This window comes from Hermetia illucens, chromosome 3, assembly GCF_905115235.1.
Source record: "Hermetia illucens chromosome 3, iHerIll2.2.curated.20191125, whole genome shotgun sequence".
In the NCBI taxonomy this organism is placed as follows: Eukaryota; Metazoa; Arthropoda; class Insecta; order Diptera; family Stratiomyidae; genus Hermetia; species Hermetia illucens.
The window spans coordinates 172,822,280-172,836,009 of NC_051851.1; the positions used below are offsets into that span (position 1 = coordinate 172,822,280).

At 43.1% G+C, this 13,730-nt stretch overlaps 1 protein-coding gene across 1 annotated transcript in view; it reads right to left on the reverse strand.

Annotated features, from left to right (window-relative positions):
- The window catches only part of LOC119651080, a 42,832-nt gene extending 39,796 nt beyond the window's left edge, over window positions 1–3,036 (reverse strand). Inside the window, exon 1 of the mRNA XM_038054420.1 lies at window positions 2,682–3,036. Within this exon, the coding sequence (XP_037910348.1) occupies window positions 2,682–2,781 (100 nt within the window). The 5' untranslated portion in view covers window positions 2,782–3,036. The remainder of the gene's footprint in view (window positions 1–2,681) is intronic.
- Window positions 3,037–13,730: the final 10,694 nt, after the last annotated feature.

The window sequence follows — 13,730 nt, forward strand, 5'->3', positions numbered from 1 at the left end:
TTACTGTACAAAACAGTGATCCTGCCCGTCCTCATGTATTCCTCGGAGACCTCGGTTCTTAACAAAAAAATTGGGAACTCTTGGTCGCGTTCAAGAGAGTTTTTGGTTCCTTATATGAGGATGGACGATTTCTTAGCCTACATAACGATGAAATCTATGAGCGATACCATGACCGTCAGGATGTGGGTATTCCATATGAATGAGGATGATCCAGCCCGGAAAGTCTATAAGGATTGCCCTATCCCTAAAGAAGACAAGGGAAACCCTGCCTGAGATGGAGTGTTGGCGTAGGTCAGTTCGCCAGACAGCTTTTAGAGATATCGAATTGGCGAACCTCGGGGCAAAACCGGGGTCTGGGCTTCCTTACTAAGTCTGAAGTTCCTTATTAAGGCAGGCCTAGACCGGATACCGGTTGTTTTGCCGTTGATGATGATATTTACAAACATTAAATTACGAATTGCTTTCTTATTTGCCATATTCCCTGGCAGCGATCATACTAGAGAATAGGAGGAATAAGTGCGTTACTTTTGAAAAAATCATTTAGAATCAGACGAAGGATTTTTCACTTCAATAATGTTTGAGACAACACTTCCGGAAAGCCAGTATTTTGTGGCATTATTAAGAAAGAAGGGAAGCAAACGTAACTCAACGAGTACTTGTGGCACATAAAAAGTTCCCTGATAAAGCTAAGAAAATTCGTTGGTAATTAGAAGGGATGGAAGATTATAGAAAATCAATTAACTTATCCACTGTCTTATATCTTACCCTTCAAGCATGATGGCTCAGTTTCTAGTTAACAAAATTAAAATTTTGAAATAGCCCTTGCCTTGAGAATCATATAAACTCGTTTTAATGACAAAAATAGCCATAAACCACGCGCGATGGTTGAGGGGATATAGCGTCCGCCTTTTAATCTTGTAGCTCTATGTCCGAATCCCAGTCATGATGGATTGTCTGTTCGTCTTGTGTTTGTCTCGCTGCTATGAGCTTATCACTTGCACAGCGTTAAGTGTGATATTAATGAAATTCAAGCATAGTCTCTTCAGAGAACTGTGTGGATGCCCACTAAGTTGTAAACAGGAAACCCATAATAAGTTTCTTCAATGCAGAACAGAAAATGACCTGACCGGTAGCTTGCGGATATCTTTCGACTTAAAAAAGAAGATAAAGTCACCAAAATGCCCGCTTTTAACTAGTCCTAGAGTATGCATACAGGAAAACATCGACTGACATCATGGAATGCTCTTTTAAGTCCACTGAGTTAGTACCTCATGCTGATAAAATTATCCTAAAAGCGTAGTCTGTGCAATAGTTCAAAGAAGGTTTTCTGAGTTTAGGTGTACTCCCAAAACAGGGAAAGAAATGAACGCAGCCCCTGGCAGTTCTCAAAATAACAGCTGTAAAACATAGACTTTGTCCCGAGCATTTAAAAAAGCTAAAGGCACATGAAAGTCCTGGGGGTTTAACGTGAGTACCTGCCGTGAAGGCATAATCCCACGGTCCTCTTCGGACACGGATTGATTTTGGGTCCACAATCAGAGCCCCATCATGCAAGCACAGCGGTCCTTGTTTATACTGAGTGCAGGCTCAGCATTCATACCAGTAGATGCGAGGCCTATCTGCCTATCTGACACCTCTGGCGCGACTAAGGAGTACGGCACCCGAGTTGTAAAGCCCAACTCCACGCTCGAGCTCCGAGGAGCTCTCCCCGCGATATAGGCATAACCACAACCACCATGAAACTCCCACTAGGGGGCTAACCGCAAATAACCGGGCCGAGAACACATCCTTCCGAAACATATGCTCTCAGAGGGCCATCCCGGTTCCCATGGTACCAGATAACCTCCGGTGAGGCTTCGTGGCAGATGAGTCCCTTGCAGACTCGGGTCTGATCGCCGTCCTCGAGTATGTGGGGACGGAACTAAGCTAAAGACACATTTGAAAAACGAACACTGAGACCGATCAATCAAAGGATCGACTGTCAAATCCTTTACAACAATGGATTGTATCACTTATATGATGGTCAAGTAGCACGAGGGTCGTTTGAAAAAAACCCAGGCACAGAGTGAAAAGTATATCAAAATTATACCAAAAAAATAGCACAATAGAGCAAAGTTGCCTAGTCACTAATCCGTCTTATCGAGATAACTCCAGATAGGGAGAAAATCAGTTTCCTCCTTTTCACGATTAGGCTGACCAGCAGCAATTCTTCTAAAATTTAGGGAAGCATCTTCTAAAATTACGGAGGCCTGTAGGATTCCTAACTGAACCATGAAGGGCAAACCTTAAGACAATCGACCAACGGGCAAACCCAGGATAAAAAATCGCTGATGGCAGAAATGATTGGAAGCAACCTATCCAGAGACTCAAGGTCTGGATTTCCTGCTACGCCATTGATGAAGATGAATGGAATGCTCGTTATTCAGAGGGGGATTCAAGAATGGGTAGGTATGGTTGTTTGCTTTGACTTAAAAAGTCTAATTTGGTGTTTTCAGAAACATTAATCAAGAACTTGTACTGAAGACAAAAGAAAAACTCTCTAGCCAAAAAGATCAATATCTATCTATATATCTTCAATACCTCATGATCAAATTCAGAATATTGGCTAACATTCTCCGAGAATAAAAAATGGTTCCCAGTATTGCTGATTTCTTGAAAGTATCCCATTTTTTGGTACTCACCATTGAGCCTTTGTAAAGAGTTATATTTGACCCCATGATAGTATCCAAGATTCTCCGTATTCCGATCAAAGTAAGTGGAGTTTGCTGTTGACTTCCGCATTTCATAACAGTTCCTCAGTTTTTTTCCACACGAACTTCAGTAAGCCATGGTACAAGAGGGAATACGTAAATATAACTCCAAATTCAAACACCTCAAACTAAACGTTGTTTATAATCGAATCATCTAAAAACAAGAAATCACTAAATCTAAACTAGTCCAACTACAATCCAGTTTTTGATAGTAATCCCAGCCAAAGACACGTCTTAGTCCGAACCGCTTCCGTCGATAGACGATTTGTTACTAGCACTTAGCACTGATAGTATCTGGTTGATTTGTCGCTATCAAATTCGAGTTGGACCCGAGAGATGGTAACAGGGTTTTCTACGAAATCAGTAAAATATGGATTCAACGCGTAAATAAAATCAGTATATTAACAATAGTAGATGTTGACTGTGGAGAATATGTAAACAAGAACGAGATAAAGCAGATGTAGTAATAATTAGCTGGTGGCTGTAGATCGCGGAAATTACCCGCTTATTGCATCCTTATCTCCAGCTGTCAGCAGAAGATTAGTTTTCAGCAACTTGTGCGGAAAAAGTACGATGTATATCGGTGGATTAGCATCTAATTGTTCATGCTTCTTATCAAATTAGATAGATTGCAAATTATAAACTAATAAAACTTTATAACGATGGAGTCGAAAATATCCAACAGAATTGCTTCGTCCGTTAAATAATCGGGTAAAGTACAGAGTTGCGTATGCGGAGCTAAGGGGTAACTTGTAGGCGAAGTTTCCGATAAAAGTCAAGTCTCTTTACAACTTTGTTTTCCACCACTACCCGGAGATATTTTTCTCAGGGAAGTAAGTACCTATATCTATTATACAATTTCGTCCAGGGCAGATGCAATTCATTAGATGCTGCTTCATCTTCTTCTTCTTCTTCAGCCTTAGTTCCGTTCACAAGCGGGGTCGGCTCATCGTGATCGGTTTCGCCATTTGGCTCTATCAAATGCCTGATCTGGGTGCAATCTCGAGGCTTTTAAGTCCCCATCTAGCGTATCACCGTTGTTTCCGTCTACCTTTTGGTTTACCATCGACTTTGATGTTTACACCAATCTTGGCAAGTGAGTTCTCGTTAGCGCAAATTGCGAGACCATACCATCGAAGACGCCTCTCTCGCAAGTTTTCCAAGATCGGTACAAACCCATACCGATCGCGGATATCCTCATTTCGGATGTGATCAAAACGTGTCACGCCACTCGTCCAACGCAACATTGTCGTCTCCATTATTGCAAGACACCGTTCATTGTCTCTTATAGTCAGTCAACACTCAGAACCATAGAGAGCGACAGAACCGGCGACATTGTGGTAAATTTTAGATTTGAGATGTTCGTTGATGCGTCAATCACAAAAAACACCAGTTGTGGAACGCTACTTCATTTTTGCTATATACACTGCTTTTTTTCTAGCATCTATGTTAGAAAAAAGCAGTGTATATGGACGTTGGGTGTATATGGACGTTGGGTGTCCCCGCCATACTTCGAACTTTACTTTTCGGATCGTGGTAGAGCAATTGCACCCAGCGCACGAGCTCTTCTAATACTAAGTGTTATCGTAGAGCATACCAAATCAGTTCGTGTGGCACACGGTCAAACGCTTTCTCTAGATCCAGAAATGCAATATAAAGAGGGCGATGCCGCAGCGGTGGCTTAATTCGCAGGACGACAATCAATGGCCGATGTTGAGGTGCGATGGTCTCATAGGGAACGGCTTTCCAATCAGTGATAGTGATAAAATGTCGGCGTCTTATGAGAATATAGTCGATTTGGGTTTTACTATAAAATGTTGGAAAATGAGACAATCGTTTGATGAAACATGTGTTCATAAGTACACGGTCATGGATGTCCGTAAAATCGATTATACGCTCGCCAGCCTCATTGTGCGCTCCGAATCCCTTTCCCCCATGGCACCTGTCATCATCTGCCTTTTCACCCACATGAACATTAAGTCGCCGGCAATGATAATATAGTCGTCAGCAGGCACGTGACAAGCCTTTTCATCGAGAAGCTGCCAGAAGGCATCTTTCTCGGCATCAGATCGATCTGTCTGTGGTGCGTATGCGGTGAAGAAGTGAATAGTGCGATCAGCTGATATAATGGTGAGCTTCATCAGCCGATCATCAGATCGTTCGACTTCTTTAATGGCATCACGGAAACCCTCGGACATGGCAATGCCAACAATATATTGAGTGTGTGGGCTACCAAAATAGAGAAGTTTATAGCCATTTTTACCGCATTCGCGTTCAATGCCGCAGTTTTAGGCGCCAGAACATCGAGTTTCTTGCAGAGCGCAGATATCAATGCGCCTTTTCTAAAGAGCTCTTACGAGTTCATCGGTCTTTCTATGATAGTTAGGGTACCAACATTTAGCGTGCAGACACGTATTTGTTTTGTTTGATTTGTTCGAACTAACTTGCTTATGTCCTGACACCGTCCATACGTCAAGAACCCTTGCTCATTTCTCGACAGGACCGGAGCCCGTCCTGCCGCGTCGACTAAGGTGGACGCCCTAACATTTCTCCGAGGCTTCTGATTCAATTCGATCATCTCGTTTCTAATGACATTGTATGCATTTTCTTGGTCCGCCTGTCGCGGGATTTGTCACCAAGAGAGATCAGGTAGGAGTTTGCATAGTGGAATAACTCCAACTATACTCTATTTATCTCTTTCCCTGATCTCAGCATTTTATTTTTATTTTACTGAAGATAGTACAGAGTACGTATCCTCAAACCCTCCTCCTTTACCTGGGCTTAGGACCAGCATACTATGTTGATAGCATGACGGACTTTGATGCTGCTTCATTCCTATCCTTAAAACCACGTGATCGAAATTGTCTATCACACATTGCTCCCTTATATTCCTTTACAAACATGACATGGGTAAGAATTATATTGAACGAAAATCGTTTGCTTCATGCCTAAACTCTCAAAAAAAAACAGATACTTTTGTTTTGATTTGAGGCAGAGTTTTTGAGGTGGTATCCTCTTGATGTTGGACCAGAATACTTAAGGATATATGATTTTGTTAAAAACCAAACCCTCTTAAAATTGGATCACTGTGTGCTTCTCTGTCTGTCTGTCCGTGGAACCACCATAAGGTATTACATTACTGAACGGAGTCCGCCTGCTTTCTTCTCTACGCGGCGTACCTAACCGCGTTTTTCTCTCTTTTACTCCGGCTTTCGCATTTGGTTCTGAATAGATGCGATCATGGGGTTGATTACATCCCATTTTTCGCACCAAATTTGCTGGTATCTCTCCTAGAGTCTCCTCTAGGTTCTTTTTTTCTTCTACAAATCTTGGACAGTGGGAGAAACACTGCTCTGGGTCCTTTGGGACTCCATCGCAGTTTAGACAATCGGATGAGGTATTCACTTTCAATCTGTACTGGTACTGGCGATATCCTCCATGCCCTGTGCGAATCTGGGTAAGGTTATAATTGATCTCACCGTGCCGTCTCTCCAACCATTCCTTGATGGCAGTAATGAGCTTGTGAGTCACCCACCGTTTTCCGAGCATTTTCAACGATGTTCCCATCTATTTAAGGATGTCCCCTTAAGAATAAAGGAGAGATTGGCTTCGCGTTGTATATGTTCGTCATCTCATTTACCAAGGTGTCATTCGATATCATTTATGAGAGGACGAACACTGCATCACCTGAGACAGTCCTGAAGACAGAGCGCCTTTTAGACCATTTATTAGCGTTAACTGAAATCATCAATGCCATTTCACAAACTGAGGTTGCATAAAGCAAGATGGAGGTCACCACCCTCGCTATAAGCAAAATAGAAGTATAGCGTGGCCCTCCCATATTCGGCATCATCTTTGCCAAAGTCATATCACATACTTCTGCAAGTAGATGCTTTGTCGCAAACTTACTGCACGTGTTGCTTATAACTGAGCTTTCCGTCGATCATCACTCTCAAATATTTGATGACCGACTTGGAAGCGATATGATTTCCAATTTTAATGTCCAAAAGACATCAAGCGCCTTTCTTAAGACGCTTGGCGATGAGAACCGCTTCCGTTTTTCCTTCGCAAGTTCGACGGCTTCTATGCTGTAGGAAATCCCAATTGGTCATGCAAACTTCGAACAACTCAACAAACATATCCGGTCTGGATTTCACGGTGCACCAAAGATCTCCAACAGGTGACTGCCGGAATCAACGTTGCATTCAGGGTCGAAGTCCCTCTCTTGCTGGGGGAATCAGACTTGGGTGATTTTCAATAAGAAGGTAGGGCACGTGTTATGCGAAAATAGACAGTCTCTAAATTGTCTCGCCATGATTCTATAGGCGCTATCCCACGGGTTTACTTCCACCTTCGTGCAGATTCCCTCTTGCTCTGCTGGATGACGAGCTTGTGATTTTGGAGATTTCTTCATGAGCGTGCTCTCTTTACCTCTGTTCGATCCTTCCTACTACCCTCTGAGCCTGTAGACTAGCTCAATGGCAGGCTGGTCGGAGGCTGGCTGGTTCACTATTCCACCATTAGTTGCGGAATATGCAACTCCACGGCATGGACGCATCACATGTTTTGGCGATGCATTGTGTCAAATGTAAAGCCCTTTCTGTAGAGGCGACTGGTTTATTAGGTTAATCTAGCCACTGCTCTGTGGAGATTTGCTCGTTGGAAGCTTTTCAAGGCGAGCCTGATACCTTTCTCGGTTTCGGGAATGATAGTTCTCTTCTTGCGGTAATGGAGACGAAGATGTTGCGTTGGACAAGTGGCGTAATACGCTTTGATAACATCCGAAAAGAGGATATCCGCAATCGATATGGGGTTACACCGATCGTAGAAAAATTGCGAGAGAGGCTTCTTCGATGGTATGGTCATGTAATTCGCGCTAAGAAGGATTTAAATCAAAGTCGATGGTAACCGACCAAAATGCTGGCCGAAACAACGGTGGCTTGTTACACTGGGTGGTGATTGGAAGGCCTCGCGCCCACATCCTGATCAGGCCTTTGATAAAGTAAAATGAGCAACCAATCACGACAAATCGGGTCCATTTATGAACGGGACAAAGGCTAAAGAAAGAGAAGAAAACTTTCTACCCTGTGGCTCACCCATAGTTCAAAGGGGATTGGCTGTGAAAGTAGTCCTCGCTAACACAAAAGAGCATACTACGCGACTGTGCAAAGCAGACGCAAATCTGTGACCCATACGTCACCGTGCCGGTTTCTATAAGGTTCACTTATAATGACAATTTCTATCCCGGACTCTTAGGTGGTTTGCTCAAGTAAACCCACAGCGACCCTGCAATGGTTATTGAACAAACTCCGCCTTTCTGAATTCCGGGCATGTACCACTTGCAGCAATATATCAGCTCCCCCGTCCCTCCTTTCCTTCACAGCATAGGCGTTTGGCGTCCTTATTGAACTTCATGGCAATATGGGCTTTCTCCCCACACCTCCTTCATCGAAGGGATCAATCAATGCCCCTGGTGCATGCTTTCGCGTAATGTTCAAACACATTTAAAACACCTCTTTATTGAGAGTGGGACTACGCATCCAATCCGAACTTTTTCGTTTTCGTACTGCCGTACTCAAACTCACAATAGAGTACTCCACAAGTTCCTCTAACTTAAATTGTTCCTTTAAAGCAATGCGGATTTCTCCCTTTGATGTCAGTTCATCGAGATCCTTGGACTGTATGAAGATCTCATGATTTTGGGTATAAAAAGCGCCAGTCTCCCCAAATGAGGGTTTGACTAGGGTGCGAAAGCCGTCATTTTTCCTCATGCTGCATCCTTTTAGCTCAAACATAAAATGCCCTTTCTGGATTCGTCGTATTCTGTTGACATTTCCTATCTCCGCGTAGGACAGATTACTCTTGCTGGAGATAGCAATGGTCTCTTGGGGAATCCGCATCTTTGGTTTTTATCGCTTTTTTGTTGGTAACTTTCAATGTTCAGCTTAAGTTTCTCTACAAGAGCCGACGTTCGCACTATGTCCCTGCAAGGGGGGAAAATTGTCCGTATGCACTTTTTCCTCTTAGGAGATTGATGATTCCTTAGAGGGTTCCCCTCCTTTTCTCGTAATCTCTGATTCGGCCGTAATTCGATGGTAATATGGTAAGGTACCACTTTAGTCACCTGTGAGACTGTTTGGACAGCAGGATTCGGTGTTCCCTTGGAATTTCTTTCCTCCTCTTGCGCTCTATTATAAAGGACTCTAATGGACCTTAATATATTTTTTTATAGAAAAGAAACGAAAAAGTTGACTGACGGTTTCGTCCAGGGCAGAGGCAACTCATTAGACGCTGCCTCACCTCTGCCATGGGAGTAGCGTGACCGAAAGTAACGACAGATGGTAATCGCTCCATTTAAATACAATCGCAAACACATAATGACTACGAATAACATTCAAGTGAAATCCGTCATAAGTCCAGATCTAAACCAGACCGAAGTAAATTTTTTGATGAGGATGCTGGGAGTACCACTTGGTGACGGACCGGACCACTTGGGAAGCAACTTACTTCCTCTTTTGTGGTCCACGGACTCTTCTTTTTTGGGTTAAACACCCAAGTTTGCAAAAAGAAACGAAAAAGTTGACTGACGGCGTCTGATGAATTGCCTCTGCCCTGGACGAAACCGTCAGTCAACTTTTTCGTTTCTTTTTTAAAAACTTGAGTATTTAACCCAAAAAAGAGGAATCCGTGGACTACAAAAGAGGAAGTAAGTTGCTTCCCAAGTGGTCCGGTTCGTCACCAAGTGGATGCGGACTCAGCACTTCCAGCATCCTCAACAAAATATTTTTTATGTTTTAGTGTACGTTGTGCTCTCCCTTGATAAACTCGGAAAACTCAACTATTTTGCCAAAAACTGGGAGAAGTGTAATTCTTCCGGATCAGGGTTTTGTTCTCCATAAGCCTGGACGGGTTTGCTCCTTTTATACGCTCCTTAAACTTTGATTTGTATTGACCTTCCCTGTACTCTTTTTTTTACGATCTTTGGTGTGGGCGAAGATCTCGGAGTTGACGAGGTTCTCCTGAATGGGTTCTTTCTTGGGTCTGATGTCTCTCTTCCTGTCGCCCTTCTTAAACAAATGCGGTGGGTATTGGTGGCGCTTTTTTAGTCCAGCGACCTGCTTTCAGTTCATCTTTCTTCGGTCTTATTATTGGTGTTTTCGGTAAGGTGGTACTAGGCTTGAAAACTTCTTTCTCCAATTTTAAAATACTTGTAGCATTAGATACAACGGTGGCCAAGTTGTCCAGCAGCGAGCCACTGCAGTCGAGGGATATCGATGAGCAGGAGCTCTCTTGCTCACTCCCAGAAGCCGCCGGTACTGGTGTTCTGAGCCCTTCCACCGTAAGTTTACTCCCTCTTTCGTCTTCCATTGTGGGTTTATGTTTTGGGTGTCGTTTCCATAGCCATTTTGGTTCACCCACTAGGGATGAGAAAACACTAGTCCAGGCACAGAAGAAAGATCATGAACATATCTTTACACATCAACAGGGATGCCCCTATCCGCTACCTAGGGTCGCGCCTGATCGGAGATTTGACAGCTCTTCACAGGCCTGGGTGTCTGTCTACCTGTCTGTATATCACGTGCACTTTTATCAGAAACAGTACCATCTTCCGATTCGTTTTTTTTTCGAAAAAAGACCTAATATTTCCGCTTTTTTAAAAGAAATGGACGATTTTTACAAAATAAGATGTTTACGGATCGAAAAATTGGAGGCGATGATATCTCTCCAATTGGTCCAGTCCATCACCAAGTGAATGGAGGACTCAGGACTTTTTCAATCCAGAACAAGATCATATTTTTCAGCTGTATTAAAATTGTTCATCGTAAATTAGGGATGGTGACATATTGCTTCCTTTAATTCCTTTAATTAACGAAAGGGGCACATTTTGGGGATCGCAAAATGGTCAATTCTAAGAAAACTTTTAAAAATTTGTTTTCTATTAACGAGTGTAGCTGTTAGCACCCAAAGTTCAAAACATGTCAATGAATACATGAATTTTATAGTGCAATACTGTTATCAGTCGATTACTTTGCAATGGAAAAATCAGCAAAGGAAGATAACTGAACGCCGAATGGGTATAAATTGAAAACACATATATAGTCCAGAGATAAGAAGCGTGCACCCAAAGTGATCACATAAACAGCCATGCCTACCATTAACGAATATATGTACAATATTAAATGTAGGGGATGTTTTTTACTAGAATAAATGTAGCACTTAGTTAAGTGTCACATAGGAGGTCAGCTAGTCATCCACTGACTGTCTGTTCTGTATAAATAGCGTTTAACCTGATTAGATTATGCATAGTCATAATTAGAAAAATAAAAATAAAGCAATGACGTTGTTTCCTTCGTTATTTATTCTTGGTAAATGCAGCCCTTAAAAAAATTTAAAAAATTGTACGCGTGAGCAGTTGGCAGTTTGGTCCAGTTCGACAGTTAATTGGAAGTCTCGATTATCTTCGATACTGGAAACACTAACGTACAACCCTGGGTTGGACTCTTTAGGTGAACAACATCAAAAGGACAGAGCTTAATTCTAGGCAATAATAATGGTTGATGGTTTCGCGTAAGACTCTCTCTCGAGCAGCGTGGCCGAAAGTGGTAGAGGGGGTAACTTGAAATTAGGCGGTAATCAAACCCTAACCTAAGGTGTAATAACGGTGGCTGAGTGGTTACAATGATTAGGATGGCTAGCTTTGTCCTGGAAAAAAGGCTACCCAAAAAAATGAAGGCCAGTCATGGCTGCCCCTTTGCAATTGGCGCAGAATAGTCGAGGAGAATTTAGGATTCTCAGGGTGCTCCAGAGAGGTCCTCGAAAGTTAATCCGAGGCCCTTAAAGGATAGTCTTCTTTTTGTGATGAGGATGGCACAGCCACTGCTACCGTGATCATAGTGAAGCATTCATTCCTCAACATCTTCATTATCTTCTTTCGTCCTCCCCCCTACCATTGTGTTTGTTGATGAGTTTCTCCGCTTAAAGTCGTTCCATTTATAGCTTCCTGTGTGTGTTTCCCTTGCACCTTCCTTCCCATCTACGATGGAGTTATTGATAGCTCATCTGAAGCTCCAATTATAATATTCCTTGGTAGCACTCAACTGGCACATTGTAACAAACAAAACAGCGGTCATGGTTTCAGGGCTCTTGTGTCAATTTATATGATCTACTCCTCAGGTTAGTGGTCATATGAAGTTCCGTTTACCAAAGAGAAGGAAAGGAAATTCACTTGAAACACGCAGCAAGGAAGAAGTTCTTTTGGAACCTTGGCTATTTTTTTATCCTGAAATCAGTGATACAAAAATCTTAGAAGAGGAGGACAAAGAGAAAAGAAGAAAAAGGAAGAAGGTGAGATGAGGGTAAGAGGAGAAGAGGTGGAAGACGGCAAAAGAAGAAGCGGAGAAGAGGAGAAGAAAAGAGGAAAAGAGGAGAAGAGAAGAAGAAGATGAGAAGAGGAGAAGAAGAGAAGAGGAGAAAATGAGAAAAGGAGAAGAGGAGAAGGAGAGAAGAGGAGAAAAGGAGAAGACGAGAAGAGGAAAAGAAGAGAAGAAGAGAAAAGGAGAAGAAGAGAAGAGGAGAAAAGATGAGAAGAGGAGGGGAGAAGAAGGAGAGAAAAAAGAAGAAGAGAAAGGCAGAAGAGCAGACGAGCGGAAGGGGAGAAGAGAAGATAAATGAACGATTAAAGTAGGTGAAGGGGAGAGGCGGATAAGCATGAAAGAGAAACGATGAAGGGGAGAAGCAGGAAGAGAGTCGAGGTCGGCCTGAATCGCGAAGATTTCAAATTGCCCTGGTCACATCTTCCCAACTCTCGCGACTCAACACTGTCTTCACACGCTTGAATTCCCTCACTCTATTTCTAAGTACCCTCAACTACCGGGAGGAATTTTTTGTGGTTACTTCATCACCACCAACAGCGCAACCACTGGTATCCGGTCTAGCCCTGCCTTGATAAGGAACTCTAGGCATACCAACTTTACGCGGTTTTCACCAATTCAATTGTAATTGCTTAGTTTTGCACACTTTTGTTGAATATCTTCCCCATGTTCACTTGGCCTACCCTCCCTCCGTAATAACTCCACTCACCCTTCCCTTCCTCTATCAACAGGCGCCCTCCAGCTTAACCTTTGTAGAAACCACTTATATTGCACTCTTGACCTTCTCCTTTCTAACCTTCCTGTGCGTTGCCTTTCCCAATCCCTTCATACTCCATACTCCAGGCATACCAACTTTACGCGGGGTTCACCAATTCAATTATAGTTGCTAAGTTTTGAACACTTTTGTTGAATATCTTCCCATGTTCTCTTGGCCTACCCTCCCTCCGTAATAACTCCACTCACCCTTCCCTTCCTCTATCCACAGGCGCCCTCCAGCTTAACCTTTCTAGAAACCACTTATATTGCACTCTTGACCTTGTCCTTTTTAACCTTCCTGTGCGTTGCCTTTCCCAATCCCCAATCGTGGCCCCTGACCCCCATCATCCTGCTATCAAGTCCGATGCTCAGATATCCCAACTCTACTTTCCTGTCGCTCGCTATCCTACCAAGATCAACTTTCGTGAGGCAAACTTCGAAGGTCTGAACTCAGCCCTGGCGGCAATCAACTGGGTTCCCCTCCTCTCTCCACTTACGTGTGACCAAGCGCTCAACACCATCTATACCATTTTATTTGATCTTCTTCCTTGTTACGTCTTAATCTTTTTTCTGCTATTTATTCTTCTACTCCTTCGCTCAACACCTTTTCCAACATAGATTCTTCCTCTTTTAAATCCTTCCATTATCGAATTTCTTATCGACAGATCTACGCTACGCACTTCTAACGATTCTTCTACTGTCGCTCCATTAGCTCCACCACACGCTTCCTCCTGTGCATCATCGATGCCCGCCACCACTGAACCGCAGGCCTTTCCAACCTCATGCTACCCGAGGGGGCCCAATTGAACGTCGCCTTACCGCCGAAACAACTGCTCGTATCGAGACTAGCGTA